General features: G+C 46.7%; 1 protein-coding gene across 2 annotated transcripts in view; it reads right to left on the reverse strand.

Annotated features, from left to right (window-relative positions):
- Positions 1–23,014, reverse strand: part of LOC111154085 (ArfGAP with SH3 domain, ankyrin repeat and PH domain 2) — a 168,465-nt gene that overhangs the window by 45,434 nt on the left and 100,017 nt on the right. For both annotated transcript variants that reach the window (XM_022513453.1, XM_022513452.1), the window contains exons 7-11: positions 18,888–18,973; positions 12,318–12,393; positions 11,964–12,050; positions 2,550–2,653; positions 2,387–2,456 (exon numbers count right to left, since the gene is read on the reverse strand). In XM_022513453.1, the coding sequence (XP_022369161.1) occupies positions 2,387–2,456; positions 2,550–2,653; positions 11,964–12,050; positions 12,318–12,393; positions 18,888–18,973 (423 nt within the window). The remainder of the gene's footprint in view (positions 1–2,386; positions 2,457–2,549; positions 2,654–11,963; positions 12,051–12,317; positions 12,394–18,887; positions 18,974–23,014) is intronic.

Here is a 23,014-nt window from a genome sequence, read left to right on the forward strand (position 1 = left end):
GGCTGCCAGCTTCCTGGGAAGAAACTGGTTTTCCAAACAGTGCAAACCCACCCTGTGCTTCTGCTGCGTCAAGATCTGATTCTCTGCTGAGCACCAGATACTGCTCTCAGGTCCCCATTTACTTGATCAGGTCTTTGAACAATTGCCCTTTTCCCCCGATGGTAAATTAGCCAGTCAGGGAGATGCTGGCTACAAAGGTAAGTTACACAAGGAGCCAAGTCCAAACCAAATCAAAAAAGGCATCTCTCAAACCCCCTTCTTGGCAGAGGCGAATTCACACCGCTGCATGGGAACACCGTGTGGGCGCAGTGGCACGCATGTGTGTGCATGTGTGCGGGGTGGGGGGGGATCCCCCCTTCCAGAGTGTGCAGAATGCACACAGAAGAAGGAGAGAAGGACAGCGCTGTGGCGTATGCAGAGCTCCTGCTCCAGTAACTCTGATTTTCCTGGCCAGGCCAAGGGCCAGAGGCAACGGCTGCTCCCACAGCTCCCAGCCCAGTCTGCGAAGGGCAGGGTGAGTCATATGGGGCGTGCACAGATTCCTGAGAGGGACCCCCTCCTAAACACACAGCCTTTGTTAAATACGAAAGGTGTGTGACAAGGTGAGCTGTGGGCCCGCTGGTAAAGCTGGCTGTAACCGTATCATTTGCCCGACATGGGAGCGACCCATTGGCATTTAAAGGAAACGGAGCCTCTGTGTCTTCTAGAGAAACTCAAGTAATGCACGTGCTGTGAGCCCAAGTTCACACTGCGAGCAAAGGATTCCTAGGCCTGTTTTCACTTCTGTCTCGGAGGGAGAACCGCTCACTGCCTGAGGCCGAGGCCCTGGGTCTAGCAGAATGCTTTAATGAGGCAAATACACCCAAATAACTTAAGAGCTGTAAAGAGGCACAAAATGAAACTTGGTCTTAGTCTGTGAAATTTTCTGCATGGAGGCAATAAACCTGAATTAAAACAACAACTGAGTAGAAAACCATCATTTGAAAGCAGGGCACAGAATCAGGCATTTGGAGCAGGGAGGGAACCTGGCCATCATCCAGTCTGTGGTCTTAATTTTAAAGCGGCACAGTGACTAGATAAACCGGCTTCCCGTGGCCTGAGCACTCCTCCCCAGCATTCCGGCATACGTCTACACGGAAAGAACGTCACTTCAGGATCCAAAGTGCACAGCCCGGGGAGTGATGTCATGACCATGATGGAGGCCAGTGAAGGCTGGTCTTTAGAAAAGAGACACGATCTCTATTTGCCCAGGCAAAAGACACATTCAATCCCTAGACCACAGGTCCCAAGATATGCCTACAGACACTGGACGTATGCTATGGCCCGGTCTCTCCTCCCCACACGGAGTCTGTGAAAACGAAGGGGCCCCCAGTGGGACATAACCCAGGCTGCAGCTCCTGCCTCACGTGGGTTCTCCTCTGTTTCCTCACACGAGTCACGAGAAGAGCTGTTTCTCTGGAACCCACCTTGAGCCGAGACCTGTCTACAGCTATGCTCCTGCCCAGCTCTGCCTGTCACCAGGGGAACTGGTAGGAACGGGGAATAGGGGGGATGACAAAGACTTGGGGTTATCTCCAATCCCGTGACAGGTCTAGGGCTGCTCGAATGCACAAAGTATCAGGCCTCCTGCTTGGGGAACAGAAATGCCGGCCACCATCAGTGTTCTCGTCAGCACCAAAACAGCAACAGCGCAGCCTTTAGACCATTTCAAAAATGTCTCCTAGCCTACGTGGTATTTCTCAGATCCTATCCTACCAAGTAAGGTGAGGACACGGCTGAGCCACTGTGGGAAACAGCACCATGGTATGAGCGGCTATGTCTGTGACTGTGGTTAAAATCCCTGGTCTGAAAGGTAGATTAGGAAATCATTTTATTCAGACTGATTGGTCTATCAATAGGCCCCACATAGAGGCCTCTGTTTCTTGCAAAGATTCTTACACACAGGATGACAGAAAAAGGTCTTAAGGTTGGGCGCAGCATGTTACATTGCTACAATAACGTGACTGAAATCTCTGTTTCTTAGATTTCAGAGTCTCAGAGTACTGACTACTGAAACGCTTCCCCTTTCATGGAAAAGTAGGAATCTTCCCAAGTGGGATGTTCCATTTCCAGAGACAAAAACACCTGGGAAGTGGGGGACTGTGTGTTTCTGGAAGCCACCGGCATCTAAACGAAGACCACCAGACCGGGTAGGCAGGGAAGGACCAAGGCTCTCCCGGCTGAAGCAGCATCAACAGGGGTCAGGTGCCCCACGTCAAGAAGGCCCCCAGACATGCTCCACAAGCAGGGAGGGCTTTAAAAGGCACCGTCAAGGCCAAACCGTGCCCAGAGGCTGGCGTCCCCCTCACCCCACTGCAGCAGCCCACGATTAAGAGAGAATACTTACGGTGCCGTGGGATATGGTCAGGAAACCGTTTTTAACCGAACATTTCCTTTTCTGCCACACTTTTCGGATCCTTACAGATAAATGGGGGAGGAAAAAAAGAGCTGAGCAATTTCGGACACAGGAGATCCTCACGCACGTAACCTCCAGCCACAGGGTCACTTACCCGTCACTCTTCTTGTACAGGTTGCCGTTCCGCTCGGTCCCGTGCTCTTTGTTTCCCTGAGGCTGGTGCAAACTATAGGCTGTACTCTGGCGAAGTTGCGAATCCTAAAAATGGTCGAGAAGTTGTTTTTAATCCTGTCCAGATTCCAAGTTTTTAAAAAGCTGTCCTTAAGTTGTTTTTTTCTTTTTTAACTAGTGAAATGTCACCTATCGGCACACCAAAAAAAAAAAAAAAAATGGACATAAAACTCATACCCAGGAATTTGTTAATGCCACCTGTGAGGCTGAAGTGAATGTCAAACCAGCATCCCCCAACTGGCTGATGAAGAATGAGCCATTTGGAAGTTACGGATTTTACTTAATTATGAGATTTAAGTCCCTGATAATGGCAAGAACCTCTTGGTGTAGCAAAAGCAGCCTCCACAAGAAAGGTAACAGATGTGTTAGAAAAGGCAGCACGTTTAGGCAAGAAAAATCCCCAATGTTTCTACCTCTTACTTTTAAGAAAGTTACGTAAGCTCCCTGCCTCAGTTTCTTCCTTGGAAAATAGGAAAACAATACCCAGTAAAATGGTAACTAGAGTAAGGCCTGAGTAAGAGAACACGTGCAAACACCTGGTACATAACAGTATTGAACCATATTCCCTTCCTGACCCATCGACCCAGCAGAGGGGCTGAAGCACTGAACCCAACTGCCTCAGCCTCAGCAGGTAGACCGTTCCCTTGGCCAGCAGAGAATCTGGCGGAGTCTGCCCCAACTGGAAACTCTAATCTTCAGCTTCTCAAGGCCAAGGACTGTCAATGAAACCCTGGGTATCCAGTGGGTGCTCAACTATTGAACAGATGATATCCGAAGCCCCAAGCCAAGTGTGGAAAGGAGCTGTCCATACTAGCACTGGAAATTCCGGCAGACATAAGGAAATGGGGGAGCAAAACACGAACAGAGTTCACAGGCCAACTGTTTACTGAGAAGCTTCCACCCACTCCATTTTGTAACACAGGAAAAAGAAAAATGATGAACATAAGTGATTTAGTTAAGATGCAGAGCCTGTTAGGGCGAGAGAGGAGAATGGAAGGGAATTCCAATGTCCCCTTCGATGCTCCTTCCATGCGCCCTCACCAGAGGATCTCCTGAGACACTGTCTCATCTCCAATATCCTTGGGGAAACAGGCACTGCTGAATGAAGAAAGAATTAATGCACGACAGTCAATGTGATCCAACCAAGAACACAAACACTCTAGAAGTGAAGGGCCAAGTGGAGGAAGCCGCAGGAGTCTGGAGGGAGGGAGTTTTCAAGACGAAAGCAAGAGGAGGAGGAGAATAAGGGAAGGGTGTTCAAGGCAGAGCAGACAGCACATGAAGGCATGGAGAGGAAAGCGGCAGCTGTGGTCGTCCTCTAGGAAACCAGGACAGCTAGCGTAGCTAAGATAAAGTAGGCCAAGGGGTAGAAGGGACAGACAGACTTGAGTCAGAGTTCCACTTTTATCTGAAGACAACGGCAAGCCCCCTGACTTCTGGATAGTTTTAAAGGTTTCTGAAGCATAGCATTTTAAAATTTTGATGAAATTTATCTATTGTTTCTTTTGTCATTTGGACTTTAGATGTCACATCTAAGAAACCCTGACTTACTCGAAGGTCATGAAGATTTATACCTATGTTTTTGTCTAAGAATCTTTCATGGAATGCCTGGGTGGCTCAGTGGTTAAGCGGCTGCCTTCGGCTCAGGTCATGATCCCAGCATCCTTGGATCAAGTCCCACATCTGGCTCCTTGCTCGGCAGGCAGCCTGCTTCTCCCTCTGCCTCTGCCTGCCATTCTGTCTGCCTGTGCTCACTCTCTCTCGCTCTCTGACAAATAAATAAAATCTTAAAAAAAAAAAAAAAAAGAATCTGAGTTTCAGCTCTACGTTTAGGTCTCGGATCCATTTTGAGTTAATTTTTGGTTATGGTGTGAGATAGGTATCCACATCCATTCCTTTGCTTGTGTCCATCCAGTGGTCCCAGCATCACGTGTTGAAAAGACTGTTCTTTCCTCACTGAATTGTCTTAGCGCCCATGTTGAAAAATCGACTGGCCATATGTCTAATGGTTTCTTTCTGGACTCCCAATTCTGTTTCACTTATCAGTAAGTCTGTCCTTGAGGCAGTACCACACTGTCCTTTTTTTTTTTTTAAACTGTGTTATGTTAGTCACCATAATGTACCACATTGTCTTGATTATTACAGCTTTACGGTGAGTTCTGAAATCAGGAAGTGTGAGTCCTCCGACTTGTGTTCTTTTTCAAGACTGTTTGGACTGTTCTCGGTCCCCTGCATTTCCTTACAGGTTTTAGAATCAGCTTGTCAATTTCTGTAAAAAGGAAGAGGGGAGTTTGACAGGGATGGCACTGAATCTGCCAATCAGTCCGGGGGCTGTGGCCATCTGAACGGTATTAAGTCCTCCATTCCATGAACCTGGTCTGTCTAGCACAGGCTTTTTTTTTTTTTTTAATATATACGGGACTGTGAAATATATATGGGACAACTCTGCAAAATAAGAAAATTAAAAGAAAATCTTGATCTGAGAAAACAGTAATGTGCTCAGCCTCCCATTATTGAACGGAGAACAAAGCCTAAACAAACAGACCCCAAAACAGGAGAAATGTCCTCATTTTTCACAGAGAGTTCACACAGCACTCCTGCCTCCAGACAACCAGGGCAAACAACTCATTCATCAGGTGTGGACGGTGCCAGTTTCCACATTCTCTCAAAAAGGCAGAACGTTAGCACTAGAAATCTAGAGCAAACCCAGCTTTAAGTACTAGTGGGAATAAAAGCGGTGGAGGAGAAACAGAGAAGTTGCTCACCTATACGAATGTCTGTGAAAGACTAAAAATAAAGCTGTCAAAAGACTAAATCGCACAACCAAGAAATACGACTATTGATTTAGGGAGGAAAAAAAAAAGCCCTGCACAAAGTGAGTGGGGAGTCATGTGACAACACCGCTGGAAGTGCTCGCGCCAAGCATATTAATCAGGACGCTCACAGGCCTTGTGAGCAGGATAAAGGGCGTTCCTCTCTTCAGCAGAATCAGACCCTTCGCCAGAGACTTTAAGGAAGAAATTATGGTTTTATTCTTTGCACTAGGCATTTCCTGAATCAATTAAAACATGGAAGCAAGTCTGCAGTTGTGCAATTTAAAATGTGTAAGTAAGAGGAAAGTAATCCGTTTGACATGAAATTGAATCTGCTTTAGAACTAATTATTTCTGCATCTTTAAGGTGACCTCTAGGTGAGCCAACAAAAACGGCCTCTCTTCACCTGCTCATACAGGTATTTTACACAATACCTGACCAGGTAAAGGGGCGACAAATGAAGTCTGTGTTTTCACATAACCAAGACTGCAGCTCAATGAAATATAATCCAAGAGAAAAGAGCCTGTGTTTCTGAGGAAAAGAAAAATCTAACACACAGAGAGGCAAGTGGCTGGGGGCTGGGCTATCCATGTTACCCGGGCTCTCGGAGACTATCCATCACACTCTGCACTTCCCTAGAAAAGCCAAGGAAGCCTAGGGCTTGACTGAGCGAGTCTTACAACATGGAGACTGTCCGTATTTCTAAATCACACAGGTTAAGTGGGTATTTTCTGGATGCTCACAAGGCACATATCCTCTATCCTGTGACATCTCTGCAAGTTCTCAGACTTGGAACCATCCGTGACCCTAAGGTTCATATGGCCATATGAAGGCCATATGAAGACCCATACATATGGGTCCTGCCAAGACAGATCAGCAGCAGATTTAATATTTGAGGAACAGGGGAAAAAAGAGTGATGACACTGCGTATGTTATACACATAAAGGTTTACTCATTACATCAGAAGTAACCCTGAGATCCCTAAGACCCTAGAACATCATAAAAACTTACACACTTTAAGGGTGCCTGGCTGGTTCAGTTGGTTAAGTGTCTGGTTCAGCTCAGGTCATGATCCCAAGGTCCTGGGATCAAGCCCCACACTGGGCTCCCTGCTCAGCGGGGAGTCTGCTTCTCCCTCTCCCTCTGCCCCTCCCCCCCGGTCATGTGCACACTCATGCTCTCGCTAATAAATAAATAAATAATCAATCTAAAAAATGAAAACAAACTCACACACTTTATCTGTCTTACCTCTTAGAAAGTCTGTATTCAGATAATTCTTGTGATGAACGGATTGCCAAGGAGTCACCCCTGGATGCTTAAAGTTTCTCTACCAAGGGAGAGCGGTAATGTCCAAGTATGTCCCACACACGTCCAGGCACCTTCTCAGGGCACAACAGGTGGCCCACTCTCACGGACACAACCAGGAGCTGGAGGCTTTGCTAGGCAGGCGCCAAGCCACGGTCTAAGAACAGCACTTTCAAATCTCACTCCCACACGTTCTCCATTATCTCTGGGTATTTTTTAAGAAGCTTCTGTCTGATACGTGGTGTTATTAAAGTCACATAACCTGGCTAAAGGGAACAGGCTTGCAGTGGAATAGACCGGGGTTCAAATCCAGGCTCTGACACTGCTGCGTGGGCTCCAGCAAGTACGCTTTTCTCCCCTCTCAGACTCCCGCTGCACCTGTGGACTAAGCCCAGCTGCCCGCGGCCTGTTGTCTGGATTCTAGTCGCAGTTATCAAGTGCCTGGAAAAACCGCAGAAATGAGGCAAACAGGCATGGCTGAACCACAGACAGACTCTGATGCTGTGAGGGGACAGGCAGTGGTGTGTGGAGGCAGGCAGTCGGGGAAGCAGGAGAGCCGGGGATCAGGAGTGGGGGCGATCACTGGAGGTTGGGGTGGGGTGGCTCCTAAGTCAGGGTGGGGAGGAGCGTCAAGTGGGCCGAAGGACGGCCTGTCAGAGACAACACCCCAACTTCCATCATTGTGCAACCACCAAGCGTGGGAATTACTTATTTTCTTGATTCACTCGGGTTCTTCAGCATCTATAAGCACAGTCTCTGTTAAATGAATGAACCAACTACAACCTATTTCTCAAGACAATGTGTGGAGTGCTTTATAGAGACTCTGCTCTAGACCTCGTAACAACTCTCCGAGGTTGTATGGCTCCTAACAGTATCATTCCTGTTGCACAGAAGGGACCAAGGCGTGGGGGGATCAGGTAAGTTGCTCCACACCATTCTAGTAGGAAGTGAAGACCTACGGTTAATTCATGCTCTTCTGCTCTGCTGGACAGTTCGCAGGCGAATTTTCCATCCTGGTCAGCACTGGCCCACCTGCCCCACCTGCTGGGACTCTGCGGACTCTGAATCCCCTCCAAACCCACATTCCCAACACACGAAGCTGTCCCACACACACACCCGTCTCCGACACGGGGGAGACACCTGTCCTGGGAGCTCCCCACCCCTGGAGCTCTCCCCAAGTTTCTGACCCTACCCCCAGACTGCAAGCCCTTCAAGAGGCCAGAACTGTTATCTATCTTACTCTGTGCGGTGCCTGGCCTAGAGTAAATGCTAAGAAAATGGGAGTTGAGGGCGCCTGGGTGGCATAGTCAGTTGAGCCTTTGGGCTCTGATCACAATTTCACGGTCATGAGATGAGGCCCCGCATTAAACTCCGTGTTCAGTGCAGAGTCAGCTTGAGACGCTCTCTCCTGCTCCCTCCCCGCAACTGCTCTCTCCCCAAAATGAGTAAAATCTTAAAAAGAGAGAGAGGGGGGAGAGAAGAAAATGGGAGTTGAATGTGTGACCAACGAACAAGTCTTCCATGCAGGGCGAACTGAAGGACAGTCAGGCCACTGGGAGCTTGGCAGAGAGACAAGGAAGTGAACACCTGGCCGGAGGGGTGTGATTAAAGCCAGATTCAGGCATGATAAGATACGCGAGCCTACACCAGAAAAGCCCGAGCCAGAAGCAAATTCTGGTCGTCACAGAACTATGCTCCCTGGACAGCACATACTGTTCAAACACATCCCTACCGGACAGGGACACTTGACAAGTGGGAGCACAGGGGCGCCTGGGTGGCTCAGTCGGTTAAGCGTATGCCTTCAGCTCCGGTCATGATCTCAAGGTCCTGGGATCGAACATTGGGCTCCCTGTTCAGTGGGGAGCCTGCTTCTCTCTCTGTGCCTCCCTCAGTTTGTGCTTGCCCTCTCTCAAATAAATAAATAAAATCTTTAAAAAAGAGAGAGAGAGAGAGACAGAAAGAAAAGGGGGGAGCCTAAAGCTGACATAAAGAGAGACCACACCTGAGATGTCCAGAGTGGAAAAATCATTGGGGTGTCAGCCCTCTGGCCTACCAACACCGGCTCCCAGAGGCCGAGCCCTCCCGCAAGAGGCATAAGTCTGGGTTCTCAACAGCGAACAGCAGAGAAGCCACACACCGACAGTGAGGTTTTGTCAGAGAACCTGCCAGCACTGCAGTGGAATCTGTCCATAGGACTCCACTGAGATGGGACATACGTGGATGGGAAAGCAGAGAAGGCTCAGGCAAGAATGAGCAGTACTGGACGGCTTTAACTTTCCCAGGTGTTAAAACTACGATGCACAGGGACGCCTGGGTGGCTCAGCGGGTTAAAGCCTCTGCTTTCGGCTCAGGTCATGATCCCAGGGTTCTGGGATCAAGCCCCGCATCGGGCTCTCTGCTCAGCGGGGAGCCTGCTTCCCCCTCGATCTCTGTCAAATAAATAAATAAAATCTTTAAAAAACAAAAAACAAACAAAAAACTACGATGCATATATAGGCATTTACTGCACAGGTATTTCTTCTATAAGCCTGAAAAATTTCGTAATAAAAGTGCAAAAATCAAACATCACAATCTTCTTTACAGACAGCAGAAACACCAAAAAATACGAATGCCAGGAGGTATGGGGGCACCGGGATCATAACGGCACAGTCTTCTTCCCAAAATGTGACAAAGAGAAGCAGCCCAAAGCCGCCATATACAAGAGCCACGTTCTTCACGAAGACCACATGACTGAGGTTTGAGACCCACAGGAAGGAAACCGGAGAGCAGCTCCCACCAATCATCAGTGCAGTCTCCCTGGGGCATGTTACCTAATTCACATGAACTGAAATTCTTTAGTCGCTTAACTGACTGAGCCACCCAGGCAACCCGTGAACTGAAATCATGCAGCAAGAATTTTTGTCAACGTTAAATAAAAACTATCAACACCTTCAGCTTTCTAAGTCTGAGAGAGAGAATCCAAAAAAAGGGAATGAGAGCTAAATAAGGAGAGAGCCCAATGGTCAATTCTTGCTGTAACGGGAAGAGACAGGACCTCAATCGTAATATGTTTTTAATAATATATAAAATTCCACTTATCCACATTTCCTTCTTCCCGGTGCCTGTGTTCAAAGACCATCCGGTCTATGGAATACCATCATCAGAAAGCAATGCAGAGATTAATACAACCAGTACGACCCAACCACGGGCAGGAGACTGAAGAGTTCCATCTTTGGGCGAAAGCTGAAGAGGAGCAATAAAGAAGGTTCTTAGGATCCCTCTGGGCAGTTGTGGGCAGCTGGGCTGGTCAATAAAAACACACGAACTCCACAAACCGTAAAGACTTCTGGTGTGTGCTGGTGGATTTGCTACACTTTTCTGCAAAGCCATAAATTACAGCTGATGACAGGCAGTCTCCCCAAACCTCCTAACTCAGCTCAGCCCAAGTAAACATGGCCTTTGTACTGTGCCCAGAGGACCATTCAACTCCAGCCTCTGCTCTCCTCTATTGAAAACCTGAGCCTGGCTTTGTGGGTTTGATGTTCCTCTTCAGACCAGAGCGGCTCTCAGCGCCCCCAAGAGCTGTGCTGGGGAACTGGCTGCTCTGACAGCGCTGGGGCTCCCACACCAGCATCAACGCTTCTAGTCACATCTAAGCCACTATTTTCTCCATACTCTAAGATCTTTTTTTCCATTTTATTTTTCTGCTTATTGCCCACGTTTGGGAACATTAAAGTGTCAGGATCTATATTCTCCAGACTGGGAGGAAGCCACCATCCCATGGATAATTTCTAGCACTCACATACGACCTCGATCTGCCAACCTCACTTAGCTGACTCATGTCTATCGAAAGCCTAGTAAATGAGCAATATGGTCCCACAATGCGATGGCCGGCGAGGCACAGAAGGCAGGAGGGCATCCTCAAGCTGCTCAAGGTCCAGCTAGAGAAAAAGCATCTGTGCACTTGAAGATACAGCCAATAACCCATAAGGAGTCTGTCCTGATTGAAAGAACAGGAACTCAGATCACCAGGGCTGGGGTGAGCAGAAGGGGTCTCCAGAAGCACATGAAAAATTCAGCTAGGTAGAGGAAGGGGAGGGAGGGGGTGAGTCACTCTGCTTCCAGGAAAGGACAACAGCAAATGTATAAACCTCAAACTTGGAAATTTTCCATTCAGTAGTATTTGGAATCCAAATTCTTTACCCTTTAATAAAACCCATAGAAAGGGTTAAAATTAAAAATGCTACTGGCGGGGGCGCCTGGGTGGCTCAGTGGGTTAAAAATGCTACTGGCTATTAATGTATGCATGGAAGGAAGTAATTTAAATTCATGAAGAAAGCATGCAAAACTCTCCAATTGATTAAAATGCTGAACTACTTACTCTCCTAGACTTCGGTCACAAAGGTAAATGCATTTGGGAGAGAAACAACAATATTCAGTTTTAGTACAGGAACTAAAAATTGAGCATAGCAAACTGCCCACCGTGACCTTCACGCTCTGCTAAGTAGTTTAATCATTATTTATCTGAAATTGACTAGCTATACATTTAGATACATTCCTTTATGTACAAGGAAGGGGATTATGTTAAATTTCATATTATAATACCCACCCTGCAGTAAACAGATCGTAGAATTACCTTAAAAATTTACTTTTTAACATGTTTTTTAAAATCCTCCAAAACACTGTCACCGTGAATGTGTCAGCATGCAGGAAAGGGATTATAGGAAAGAGATGATCCCAGAGAAACTGAGGGCTCCTGCTCATGGAAATGCCACTGTAAGAGCGTCTAGGTCCCCATGTTTTACAGGGTGGGATCTCAGGGCTGAGGGTGCGGGTGGCTACCTGGTACCTGGTGATGCCCAAGTGGGCTGCAGCCACATATAAAGGGCCACGGAAATCACAAAGTTCCAGGCAGAAAATCAACAGCATTGATACTGAGTACCCATGTAACAGATGTTGAGAGCTACTCATCTAAGACTAGAGAGTGGAGAAGGGGTTATACACTGCCATGAAGGCTGGGTCTCCAGTAAACAAACACTCGCCCCATGAAATAAACAGATCTAAAAAGATGGGTTTCAGAAAACCAAACTTACGGAGTAAACCAAACACTCAGTGCTGGCCCAATAGAGCCCCGGAGTGGACCGTGAGCTCCTGGAGGACCTGAATGTCACATTCGTCTGTCCCAAAGCCTCCGAGACACAGGTATACAAGAGCCATCTTTCAAAATTAAATCCCCTCACCTCTTTCTGTTCAACCTGCAGAGCTGATTTCAGAATATCTCGAAGCTGTATCAGCTGCCTTCTTTCTTCATCCTGGGCCTGTTTGATCTTTAAAAAACAAAACAAAGAGAGAAGCAGGGCTGAGGTGCAGGGAGGTGCTGAAGGTCACAGGGCATGGCCACAGAAATGCAACAAATGCTTCCCTCCCCACCACCAGCCAGGACAGCGATGGCCACGGGGACTCCATCGTCCACGGGGCACCACCCGGCTGTCAGCTTACAAACGTGGGATCATACAGAAGCAACGTTTAAATCAAAGCATTCGTTGCATAAAAACTGTTTCAACACTCATTTATGTGGGAGGGAAGCCGCTTACTGTGTGAAGATCTGTTGAAAGTGTCTCAATGGAAGGCTTGAGGCTCTCAACTGCTTTCAGTCCGTCCTGGAAAAAACTAAGAGGAAAAAAAGAGACAGAGATAGTGTTTCATAAAAGAGGAAACTATTCTACTACATGGAGAAAACACTGGTTTAAAAGAAAGTGAGTGAACTCATGATGTAATTCCTGGGGGAAAAGACTATATAAAACAAACTTCAAAATATCAGGCAAACAAAGAATAAAATGACATTTAAATCGGCAAGAAGTGACAGAAAAGGACCCGCAGTAAGTGTAAGTGTTTATAATTGCTTTTGACCCGTATGAAAGGAGCCCTAAATTTTCAGTGTATAATGGGAAGCAGGCACCTACTGACAAAAGGCAGTGAAGGCGCTGGTTTGGGAATGGAAAAGTCTGAGGTCAGAAAAGCATGGGACGTAAGTAAGAACTAGACACTAAGAAACCTTCCTGCACAGTCAACAGCTAAGTGGAAAAGAGAAGGCGGAGGGGGAAAAAAACAAACAAACAAAAACACCCAAAAACAAAGCAAGTCTGATGCAGGTGAATGGCCACACCCCATCTACAGAGTAAGGAAATGTGGCTGGGGAACTTGAGATCACATATCAAAAGGAAACTTTTTAAAGCCCAGAACTCCATGCTTGTGAAGTCGTTTATAGTAAGTGATGCAGGAAATATAAGAGGAGCTAGACAAGTTTCTCTGCACCACGGCGGGTCGATGCTCTCAGCACTGCCTCTGATGCATGCCATAGAACCCTTTTGAGGGGAATGTAGAAAATACTTTCCCATAAGCTCAGAGCAAAGTTCAAAATGTAACAAGGCCCTGTATGATTTGGCTTCTGCCAAATCTATGTCCCCAAGCTTCTATGTCCCCAAGCTTCAGGTAGCATCATTTGCCCCTTTAAAGCATTCACTAGATTCCAGAGGTAACAGCCTTCTGTCAATGGCCATCAGATCCTTCCTGCCTCAGGCCCTTTGCATATGCTATTTCAGTTTTCCAAAGAGTTCTCCCTGCAGATATCTTCTGTTTTGCCTAGATTATTCCCACCCACTCTTCAAACTTTAAGTTAGCTATCACACTTTGTTAGTGAGGGTTCCATGACCTCTTAAAAGAAGTCTCCTTGCTATAATGCCTCAGAGCACTGTCTCTTGCTTCAAAACCCTTAGCAGAGGGCACCTGGGTGGCTCAGTTGGTTAGGCAGCTGCCTTCGTCTCAGGTCATGATCCCACAGTCCCGGGATCGAGTCCCGTGTCAGGGTCCCGGCTTCCCGGGGAGTCTGCTTCTCCCTCTGACCTTCTCCCCTCTCATGCTCTCTCACTGAATCTCTCTCTCAAATAAATAAATAAGATCTTTAAAAAAAAAACACATACACACAAAAACCCTTAGCACAAATAGCATTATGTAGTCATTAGTGTGATTATTTAAAATATACCCACCCTCCCTTAGATCCAAAGTTCTAGGAGGTTGAGAGCATGGTATCCATAAAGCCTGGCACATTTCAAGCACACGGTATTTGTTGAATGAAAACATAAATTAATGAAGGAAGGAAGGAGTCTCCAACTTCAGCCAGGTAACTGGAAGGAGATGATCTTCAAAATGTGATCTGGGTTTCTCACGTGTTCATGTGAGATGACGTTCACCAACTCTGAAATTCAGCAAGGGTCCTGCGGGACCTTCCCAGGTGAAGTATGCAAGGAACAGACAGGGCTGTGAGGGTAATGTGGCACGACACTGAATACAGTAATTCCGAGGAGGAAGGGAAATATACACACAGGATGTGGGTTCTGAACCATTACTAGCCAGGCATGAGGAATCACAGAACCTGCACTATGAGAATGTTCGAAGCTTAATTTTTAGATATATGCATAACTCTTTACTTTATATTCTCATCCCTACATTTTACCTAATGCTTTTTTCTTGAACATGGAATATGCTTGGGATACAGCAACGGTGACTTCTCCAGGGCTCTGTGTCCACTGTCTTCTGACCTCTGAGACCCTGGGATTATGACCTGAGCCAAAATCAAGAGTCAGACACTTAACTAACTGAGCCATCCAGGCGCCCCACATAACCTCCTTTTTTTTTTTTTTAAAGGTTTTTTTTTATTTGACACGGAGATAGAGAGTACAAGTAGGCAGAGTCGTACCCTCCTTCTTAAGGCATGTTTTGGCACCTAGGTATGCCCTCCCTCAGGGAGGGAGTTTCAGGCCTTAGAGAAAGTTTCAAAGAAAGGGGCTCTGTCCCCGCTTTGCTGGCTGTTGCCACTGTGTCTTTTTTTTTTTTTTAGTTTAAATTTTAAATTTTATTTTTTATTTTATTTTTATTTTTTGTTTTTATTTTAAATTTTATTCTTAAAATTTTATTCTCTATACCCAACATGGGGCTCAAACTCACAACCTCAAGATTGAGAGTCACATACTCTACCAACTGAGCTAGTAAGATGCCCCATCACTCTGACATTTCCTTTTTTCCCCCTTTTTAAAGATTTTCTTTATTAGAGAGAAAGAGAGAACAAGTCGGTGGGAAGGGCAGAGAGAGAGAGAGCAGCAGACCCCCCGCCGAGCAGGAAGTCTGATGTGGAGCTTGATTCCAGAACCCTGAGATCATGACTTGAGCCAAAGGCAGACACTTAATCAGCTGAGCCCCCCCCTGCCCCATGGTCACCCCCACTGTGACATTTCTAAGTACAAACCCTGGCACATGTTTCTTAGGTTGAACCACTGACACTTTCCCAAGCTTCAATCAAACAATGTTTACCATCAATATTACTAAATATCAATTTTGTTTTTTGTTAAATGTTTTCTCCCCAGCCTGACCAAACTCTCAAGCCTTTAAAACACGCCCACTGCGATTCAATCTTCAAGCTCCCACCAAGCAGGGTGGCCTCTCCCTCTGGCTACAGGCTTCATGAGAGCACCCCTTCCTCATGGCCCAAGACCCACCTGCCCTCCGCACCCTCAGCCTGTGTCTCATTCAACAGCATATCCCAAGTACACCAGGCAACAGCTGGTCATCGTGGTTCTCAGCGGGTAACTGCTCAAAGAACAAGTGAACTCAACATTCGTCACCACTAGAACACGGCTGCTTTTGTTTTATTATCCTTTTAGAGACTGCCCTACTTCTAGATTCCAAAGCCTCAACCTTCAGCAGCAAAGGCTATTAAGACAGATTTTAAGGCTATTCTAGGAGCTAGGCAGAGATGCAACTTCTTTCTTTAAATGAAATAAAAAACAAAGAACATGAAAATACTTTAAGAACACTGAAAGTGAAAAGCAAAAATGAATAAAATGCAAGATAATAGATATCTAGGCAGTTCTAAGGGTGACCACCAAACATGACTCCAGAGTCTAGTCTACACCAAGAGGCCTCTTCATACCTGCAGAGACAGCGGCCTGGGGGAACACGTGGTGGCCACGCAGGCTGCCCAAGGCCATCGGTGCACAGCGCCCACTTGGGGTGAGGATAGGAGACTGGGAACGCTAACTGGGGAACATGCAGGAGCTCCCAGAACAAAAAATGCACGGCCACATGGTCCTTTGTCCAATGGCTGAGTCACTCCAGCTCTGCATTTTATCCCCCAGAATGGGAATTAAGAAAGTCAAAGCTGTGCAAGTGAGCTGAAGAACAGGCAGTACACACACAGGCAGTGTACAAACACACACACACACACACACACACACACACACACAGGAAGTAATGGAAGATTCATCGTTTTTAAAGGTTACTGAGCTCATGCCCATAAAAGGCCAACTAGTTCACTTTTCCACAAGTGGTCTGTTGCTACCCAACGGATCAGTTTGGGCAAAATAAAGAGAAAAAAGGAAATCCCAGAATAGTATCTTAGAAATAAAATATTAGCAAGGAAGCGACCCACTTCCTAATCTGCCTCACACAAGGTTACAAGCATGAAAACCAAAGAAGTCATCCGCATGGTAATCACGAAGCTAGGATTTTGAGTCTCTATAAAATAGTTCGTCTCGGAAATTCTACAAATTAGGGGTCTTTCTCCATCCTCCGAGACTCTTCCTCCAAGCCTGGAGCCCTTCCTCTAACCTAGGACGAACCACACGGCACAGCTTCCTTCGCTGCTGGACCTCAACTGCTTCACAGACGCACAGTCATCAACGCTGTATCACAAATTCCAAAGTCAAGCTGAGTCAACAGTGCAACTCACCACAACAACTATGTGCCAGGTACATGTACCGCACACTGAAGATGAAACAGATCAGTGTCATGGCCTCGTTCCATAGAGAAGACCCAGTTTGGTGGGAGACACGACAGTGTAAAAGATACCATCCTGGAGATACAGAGCTGGGAGAGTGATAATGCAGAAGGAAGAGAAGTAATTCCAGCAGGGGAAGACCGGGCGACTTTAAAGGAGCAGTAGGCAGGTCTCAAGGATGACCAGAAGCTAGGGGAAGGCACAAAGGGAGCAGCAGGACATTCTAGCAAAGAGCTGTGTGTGCGAAGGTATATCAGTGTGGGACACAGACTGTTTGGGGACAAGTGACAGACAGGTGGGGCAATTCAACCTCCAAGGATTTCTCAACAGCTGGTTTTGTCAGCAGTCTAGGCCAAGACAGCACTGTTCCCGGATGGTGCCGGGGCAGGACTGTGTCCTTAAGTGATCGCCCACACCCCTCCTCTTTGTCTCTTAGGACAACAGGAATGGAACTGAGAAGTCTTCCCAGATGTTTCCCATCAACTCTGCCCTCTCTCCTCCCATCGCAATGTTCCACCTGTTCACAGCCATGCCCACTCCCTAGAACTGTTACATATTTTCTCCTGTGTTTACTGCTTATCCATGCCATCAAAACTGAAGGTTCATGCGTACGAAGTACCATGAGAACCTCAAACAGTGCCTGGGACATAGCAGGAGCTCAATATCCGCTCAATGAATCCCCTCCTTAAAACTTTTGAGAGCTTCCTAATACACTCAGAATAAAATCTAAAACCTTTCACAAGGCTCCTAAGGCTGTCCACATTTCTTGCCTTTCCGTCTGGTTTCATGTCACACTACCCTCCCCCTCACTCATTATGCTTATGTCACGTTGGGCTTTTTCCTGCCTTGAGATCTAGACTTTGCCTGGAATGTTCTTCCCCTACTCCTTATCTGCTAGATCCTTTAGATCTCTGAATACATGTCTCCTCAAAGAGGCGTGCGGCTAGTTAAAAATGTATTTGAATATCTACTATGCAGCTAGGTACTATGTCTGGAGGCTGGAGAACACAACAGGAAGAGGGAAAAAAAGAAGAAAAATCTTGTGTCTGCCCTCAATCTTGATTTCAATCAGGTCCTTCTCTTCTAGTCTTTCTTAGATTCCAACACTTCCAGACACGTTTCAAATGTGCAATCATAAACCTATTGCTTAAGCCCACCCACCTACCTAATTCGAGCAGGGACTATGTCTGTGATGTACATTCTTCTATCTCCGGCAACCAGGATGGTGCCGGACACACGGCACCCACTCAGCAAGTGAGAGGTGAGCCAGGGGCCGGTCTGTGTAACGACTGGCGGTCAGGCAGAAGTGAGGGGAGCGAGCAAGCGAGCGAGCGAGCACGGCACGATGAGGGTCAGGCTGTGTAGGGCCCACGTGTGGGCCAAGCTGAGTACAAATACATCTGATCAGTACTATAGATTTTTATATTGTTTACTTTTATTGTTTATTGAAAAAGATTCTTAAACCTACGTGAGGTAGCCCCAAACATGGAAGCTTCTCCTCTATCATATTCAGCCACTTTAGCTCAGCATTATCACTTGCTTTATAGGATAAATAATATATCGGGGCGCCTGGGTGACTCAGTTGCTTAAGTGTCTGCCCTCAGCTCAGGTCATGATCCCAGAGTCCTGGGATCGACCCCAGCTTGGGCTCCCTGCTCAGCCAGGAGTCTGCTTCTCCCTGTCCCTGTGCCCCTCCTCCCTCTCCCTCAAATAAATAAAATCTTTAAAAATATACATATATGGAAGTATTTCTTTGATTTAATATACTGCATTAACCCCATTTAATTTTTTGCAAACAAAAACCATCTGTGAATGTGTTAGATCAAATAGTATGTCCCTCTGCAGAAAAGAGCAAAGTAAATACATCTGATCAGTACTATAGATTTTTATATTGTTTACTTTTATTGTTTATTGAGAAAGATTCTTAAACCACAAAATTTGCCCTTTTAAAGTGTACAATTCAGCGGGTTTAGTATATTAACAAAATTGTGCAATCATCAGCACCATCTCGTTCCAGAACATTTTCACTACCCCAAAGAGCAGTCATTCCCCACTCCCCCTAAGCTCTGGCAATCACTCATCTGTAGAGCTGCTTATTCCTGATCTCCCAAGTAAATAAAAACCTACAGGATATGGCCTTTTGTGTCTGACTTCTTCCATCTAACATGTTTTTCCAAGGGCTGCCGTGTTAATAGCATGGGTTAGTACTGCGCTTTATGAGGCTTTTAAAGGAGTACGTATTTTCCCCGATCCAACACTATATTATCTACCAAAAGTGGCCATAAAGACAGAAACAGCTGAAATAACATCACAACAAAGAAAAAGAACTTACTTGCACTGGGCATGAAAATATTTGATCAGATTCTGAAGTAAATCCACTCCCTTTTTAATCTTAATTTCATTGACCTTCAGCAGATACTGTTAAGAAAAACACAAAAGGGTATGTCAGACGCAGAACAGGCTTCTGAGCAGAGATCGGCTTCTCCGTTTCTCGGACAGCTTTCACTGTGGGGAGAGGTCACGGCAGGTGGTGAGTATTTTCTGAAACACCAGAAACTACGTATTTTTCTCATTTTGGTGCCAAATGAAATATCCGACGTCCAGGTAATTAAATATTTAACTTAAGACACCAAGAACTCCTAGTAGTAAGACGCTGGATCTTAACCCGCTACAGCACATTTTCTTTGAGCTGCACAGAGAAGGCAGATGGTTGGAGTGAATGGGCTCTTTCTGCCCGGATCCTCCTGCGCCACCCGCCGCCCCTTCTCCGGGCAGGTCATGGTCTGCAACACTAACTGCCACTGTTCAGTAGCTGAGACTCTTGTCACCACGTCTCTAATCCTGGCATTGAAGAAAATGGGACTGTTATAAAAACGAAATTTTAAATCGAAATGAGCGAAAACCATTTTTAACTTGGAGAACTCAGGAATGATCACTAAAATATCAGGAAGTCCCAGGAATCTACAAAACCAGCCTCAGGAAATCCATTTGTTCTTTGCTAAAGTTTTATAGAACAAAGACTCCATAAATTCCCTGGCCCCTCCTCTGTCAGGAAGGGGCATAAAGAACTCCGAGAACATGTCATCCCCGAGACTGGATGCCTCCGGAAGAGCGGCCACCCCTGCTGACCACACAGGCTTCACAGCCATAACCTGGGAAGCTCACGGTCAAGTCGCAGAGTCCAGCCGGAGAGAGGAAGCTGCTCTGAGACAGTCGACAACAAAATCTGCTTTTCCTACATCAAGCACCTTTACGTGTTCTCCTTCCCTCGGTCTGACACTTACTCACTGTTAACTGAATAAGATGCTTGGCAAAGCCTCAAAATGCTTACGTGGTTAATAAGATGGTTCACTTTGACTTACGTTTAAGTCAAAACTTAAAATGTAGACCTTTTGACACAGAAATTCTACTTAAGGGAACTTATTCTCCAAGAGGATAATTGAAAAGTTTACAAAGATGATTAGAAAACAAGGTTCAGTGCAGACTTGTTTGTAAAAGTAACGAATGGCAACCCAAATGTAACGAATGGAAAATTAAAGTATGGTTCAGCCGCACACAAAAATTGCTATGTAGCCATGAGGCCAATAAAGCAGAGACTTTCCGGCACCGAGAATGCCCATGACATATGAGTGAGTCAAAATAATCAGGTTAGAAAGCACCAGTAGAGAACAATCCTGTTTATACAAATTATTTTTATGAAGGTACAGAGGAATATATGAAAGATGTCAAAGCACTTATCTTCTGGTGAGTAAAATTTGGGGTAATTTTTAACTTCATATATATAGACTAATTTTTAAAAGAGCCTATTTTTATAATCACAGAAAACCAACAGGATCTCTCATACATTCCCCACGCACAGATGCTCTGTCCTACCTATTTATTAGGGCAAACTGAATTTCTCTAAAAAACTCGTTTTGCATTTAAAATAAACACCTGAAAGCCATCCTTCTAGCTTTGATTTTGGGCAACTAAAATTTTAAACATCTAAATGGTGGAAAGCATTTATGAACCTTGAGACGTCTTGTGTGAGGATCTGGTTGAACAATTTTACCATGATCAAGTTCAGCCATCTATTCACTCTGAGATGTCAGATTGGGGGGGGGGGCGTTGCGGGGGCTGCTTTTCAAGTGTTCCTCCTTCCCCCGTGGACAGCACATTCCAGCCCACTTCTGTTTGGCCCGCGTGGCCATTCTTCATGGGATGTGTCCTCCTCTGGCGACTCCGCCTCTGCTTCTGCATAGGTCAGGCTAATGCCAGAGCTCCGAGGCTCAGCACACCTGAGGACCCAACCTCCCCACCCCCCGCACCGCTGGGGGGGTTGGGGTTGGCCCAGCAGGTGTGTGACTGAGAGCCAGCCTCTAGACAGTACCTTTCCAGCACAATGGACTATTTCACCAGTGCACAGGACGCATTCACCTAGACCTGGAGGGGAAAGGTGACTTGTCTGGTGCACAGCACAGCAAACAGTGCGGCACCCCTCACTTCACCCCTTACTTCAAAGACACACTAATTGAGTTTCACAATTCACTAGACGTTTTTCAACAAGCAGTCTTTCGCAGAGTTTAAGCAAATGTGTTTCCTCCTTACCAGCCAAAAAAAGAGAGCATAACCTGAACACAACATACATACACACACCTGTTCCAAACCCATTCTTTGTAAAATACTGCTAGGTAATTTTACTGCAATTATACAAAAACAATACCTAGTATTTGTGTAACAGACAGCAATTTCCCATCCCATCTCAGACCTCTGGGCTGATTCCTCTAACACCGTGTGAAATGGGCCAGGCAGGTATTGTTCCCTATGAGGTCTGTTTGCAAAACAAAGTAGATCTAAAAATAACCACTCTCCTCTCCACAGTAAGACTGGGAGCTTAGTTAACTTTCTAAATATTCACTTAATGAAAAAAAAAAAAAAAGCAAAGGAAGAACAAAGGAACAAAGACGACAAGAGACACAAAACAACAACAGACAGCAGACTTACATAAATGCAACCACATCAGTAGCAATGTCAGATGTGAACAGATGAAACAATCCCATCAAAAGGCAGAAATGGTCAGACTAGATGTAAAAAACACTGTCTACAGGAAACACACTTTAGAGTCACAGATACACACAGGCTGAAAAAGAAATTCCATGCAAACAGAAAAGAAGAGAGCTGGAGAGGCCGTCAGGCTAATAGCCTGTCCTCCATCCTGTAACTGGTTCTGCTCCACTGACAGTTAACTCCACAGTTAAATAGACTCCTAAGATAGACACTTCTAAAAGCTAGACCCCCGTTGCAATCAACAAACATTCTGAAGTCCAGAAGTGCCGTGTGGCTTAGCTCTGCTGCTGCCTGCTCCCGGGGCACTGAGAGCACACTGGGTCTGTTTTAGGAGCTGTCATGGTCGTCCCCATACTGTGCACACGGAAAGCTGAAGTCGGCACAGCCTTGCACGCGCGCCGTCAAGCTCAAGGGGCTTCATCTCCACTACCATGTGAGTGAACCCTCAGGCAGAGCTGGGCGTGGTTTCCAGAGATGTTTTTTTAGAAAGACCCACAAGCAAGGCATAAAAAGGCTGGAAGCAAAGGCCTTCGGGATGGGTTTCTGGTATTTTCCACCCCTCAGCCTCTAGCAGGGACCCGTCCCAGAGCGTCAGCGCTGCCCTTTCCCTCCCCCGCCCCAGAGGCAAGGGCTAAGGCAGCAGAACAGAGCAGACCAGAGGCGCTCCCGAGGGCCTCCTGCCTTGAGGAGTGAGTCTGGGGAGAAGCACCTTGCAGGCCGGTGGCTCAGCTTCCTGTAGAACGTGGTTCTCTCTCTCACTCAGACCACGAGGGCCCAGCTGCAGGTTTTCTAGCTGCCTTCTCCCTGGCCCTCCTCACAGATTCCACCGTATAATGGGAACCAAGACACCTCATTAAAAACACTAACGGAGAGACAATTGTAGCAACATACCAGCGCCAGGTGAGTCTGGGTATGTGTAGGAGGCCAGACAGGACGTTTCTTTAGATCCTTCTCTACCTTTAATTAATGGCTAGTGTTAGATTCAGCTCAGCCCACCCTCCAGGACACTCAGGCTTCCCTAGTAAGAGAAATTGCACAAATGGGAGTCCACTGACGCATTGGTGTGCCGTTGGAAGCCTCCGGGAGGTGTGCGCTCCTTGAGGAGTTCACAAGCCGGTGAAGGCAGGCTGCCTGCAGCCCACCTAGAACCCATAACCTGCTGGAATCTGCACAGGCCCCTCCCAACCCCGGCACCCCGGGGCTCACCCTGCACATCGGTAGCTGCAGCCTGCACCCCCAGGGCTCCCCTTGCACATCTGGAGCCCGAGTCCACACTCCCGAGGCTCTCCTCACACAACTGGAGCTGGAGTCCGTACCCCCGGGGCTCCCCTCGCACATCTGTAGCTGCAGCCCGCACCCCCAGGGCTCCCCTCGCACATCTGTAGCTGCAGCCCGCACCCCCAGGGCTCCCCT

The sequence above is a fragment of the Enhydra lutris genome, unplaced genomic scaffold, assembly GCF_002288905.1.
Source record: "Enhydra lutris kenyoni isolate GAN:26980312 unplaced genomic scaffold, ASM228890v2 scaffoldscaffold35, whole genome shotgun sequence".
NCBI classification, from domain to species: Eukaryota; Metazoa; Chordata; class Mammalia; order Carnivora; family Mustelidae; genus Enhydra; species Enhydra lutris.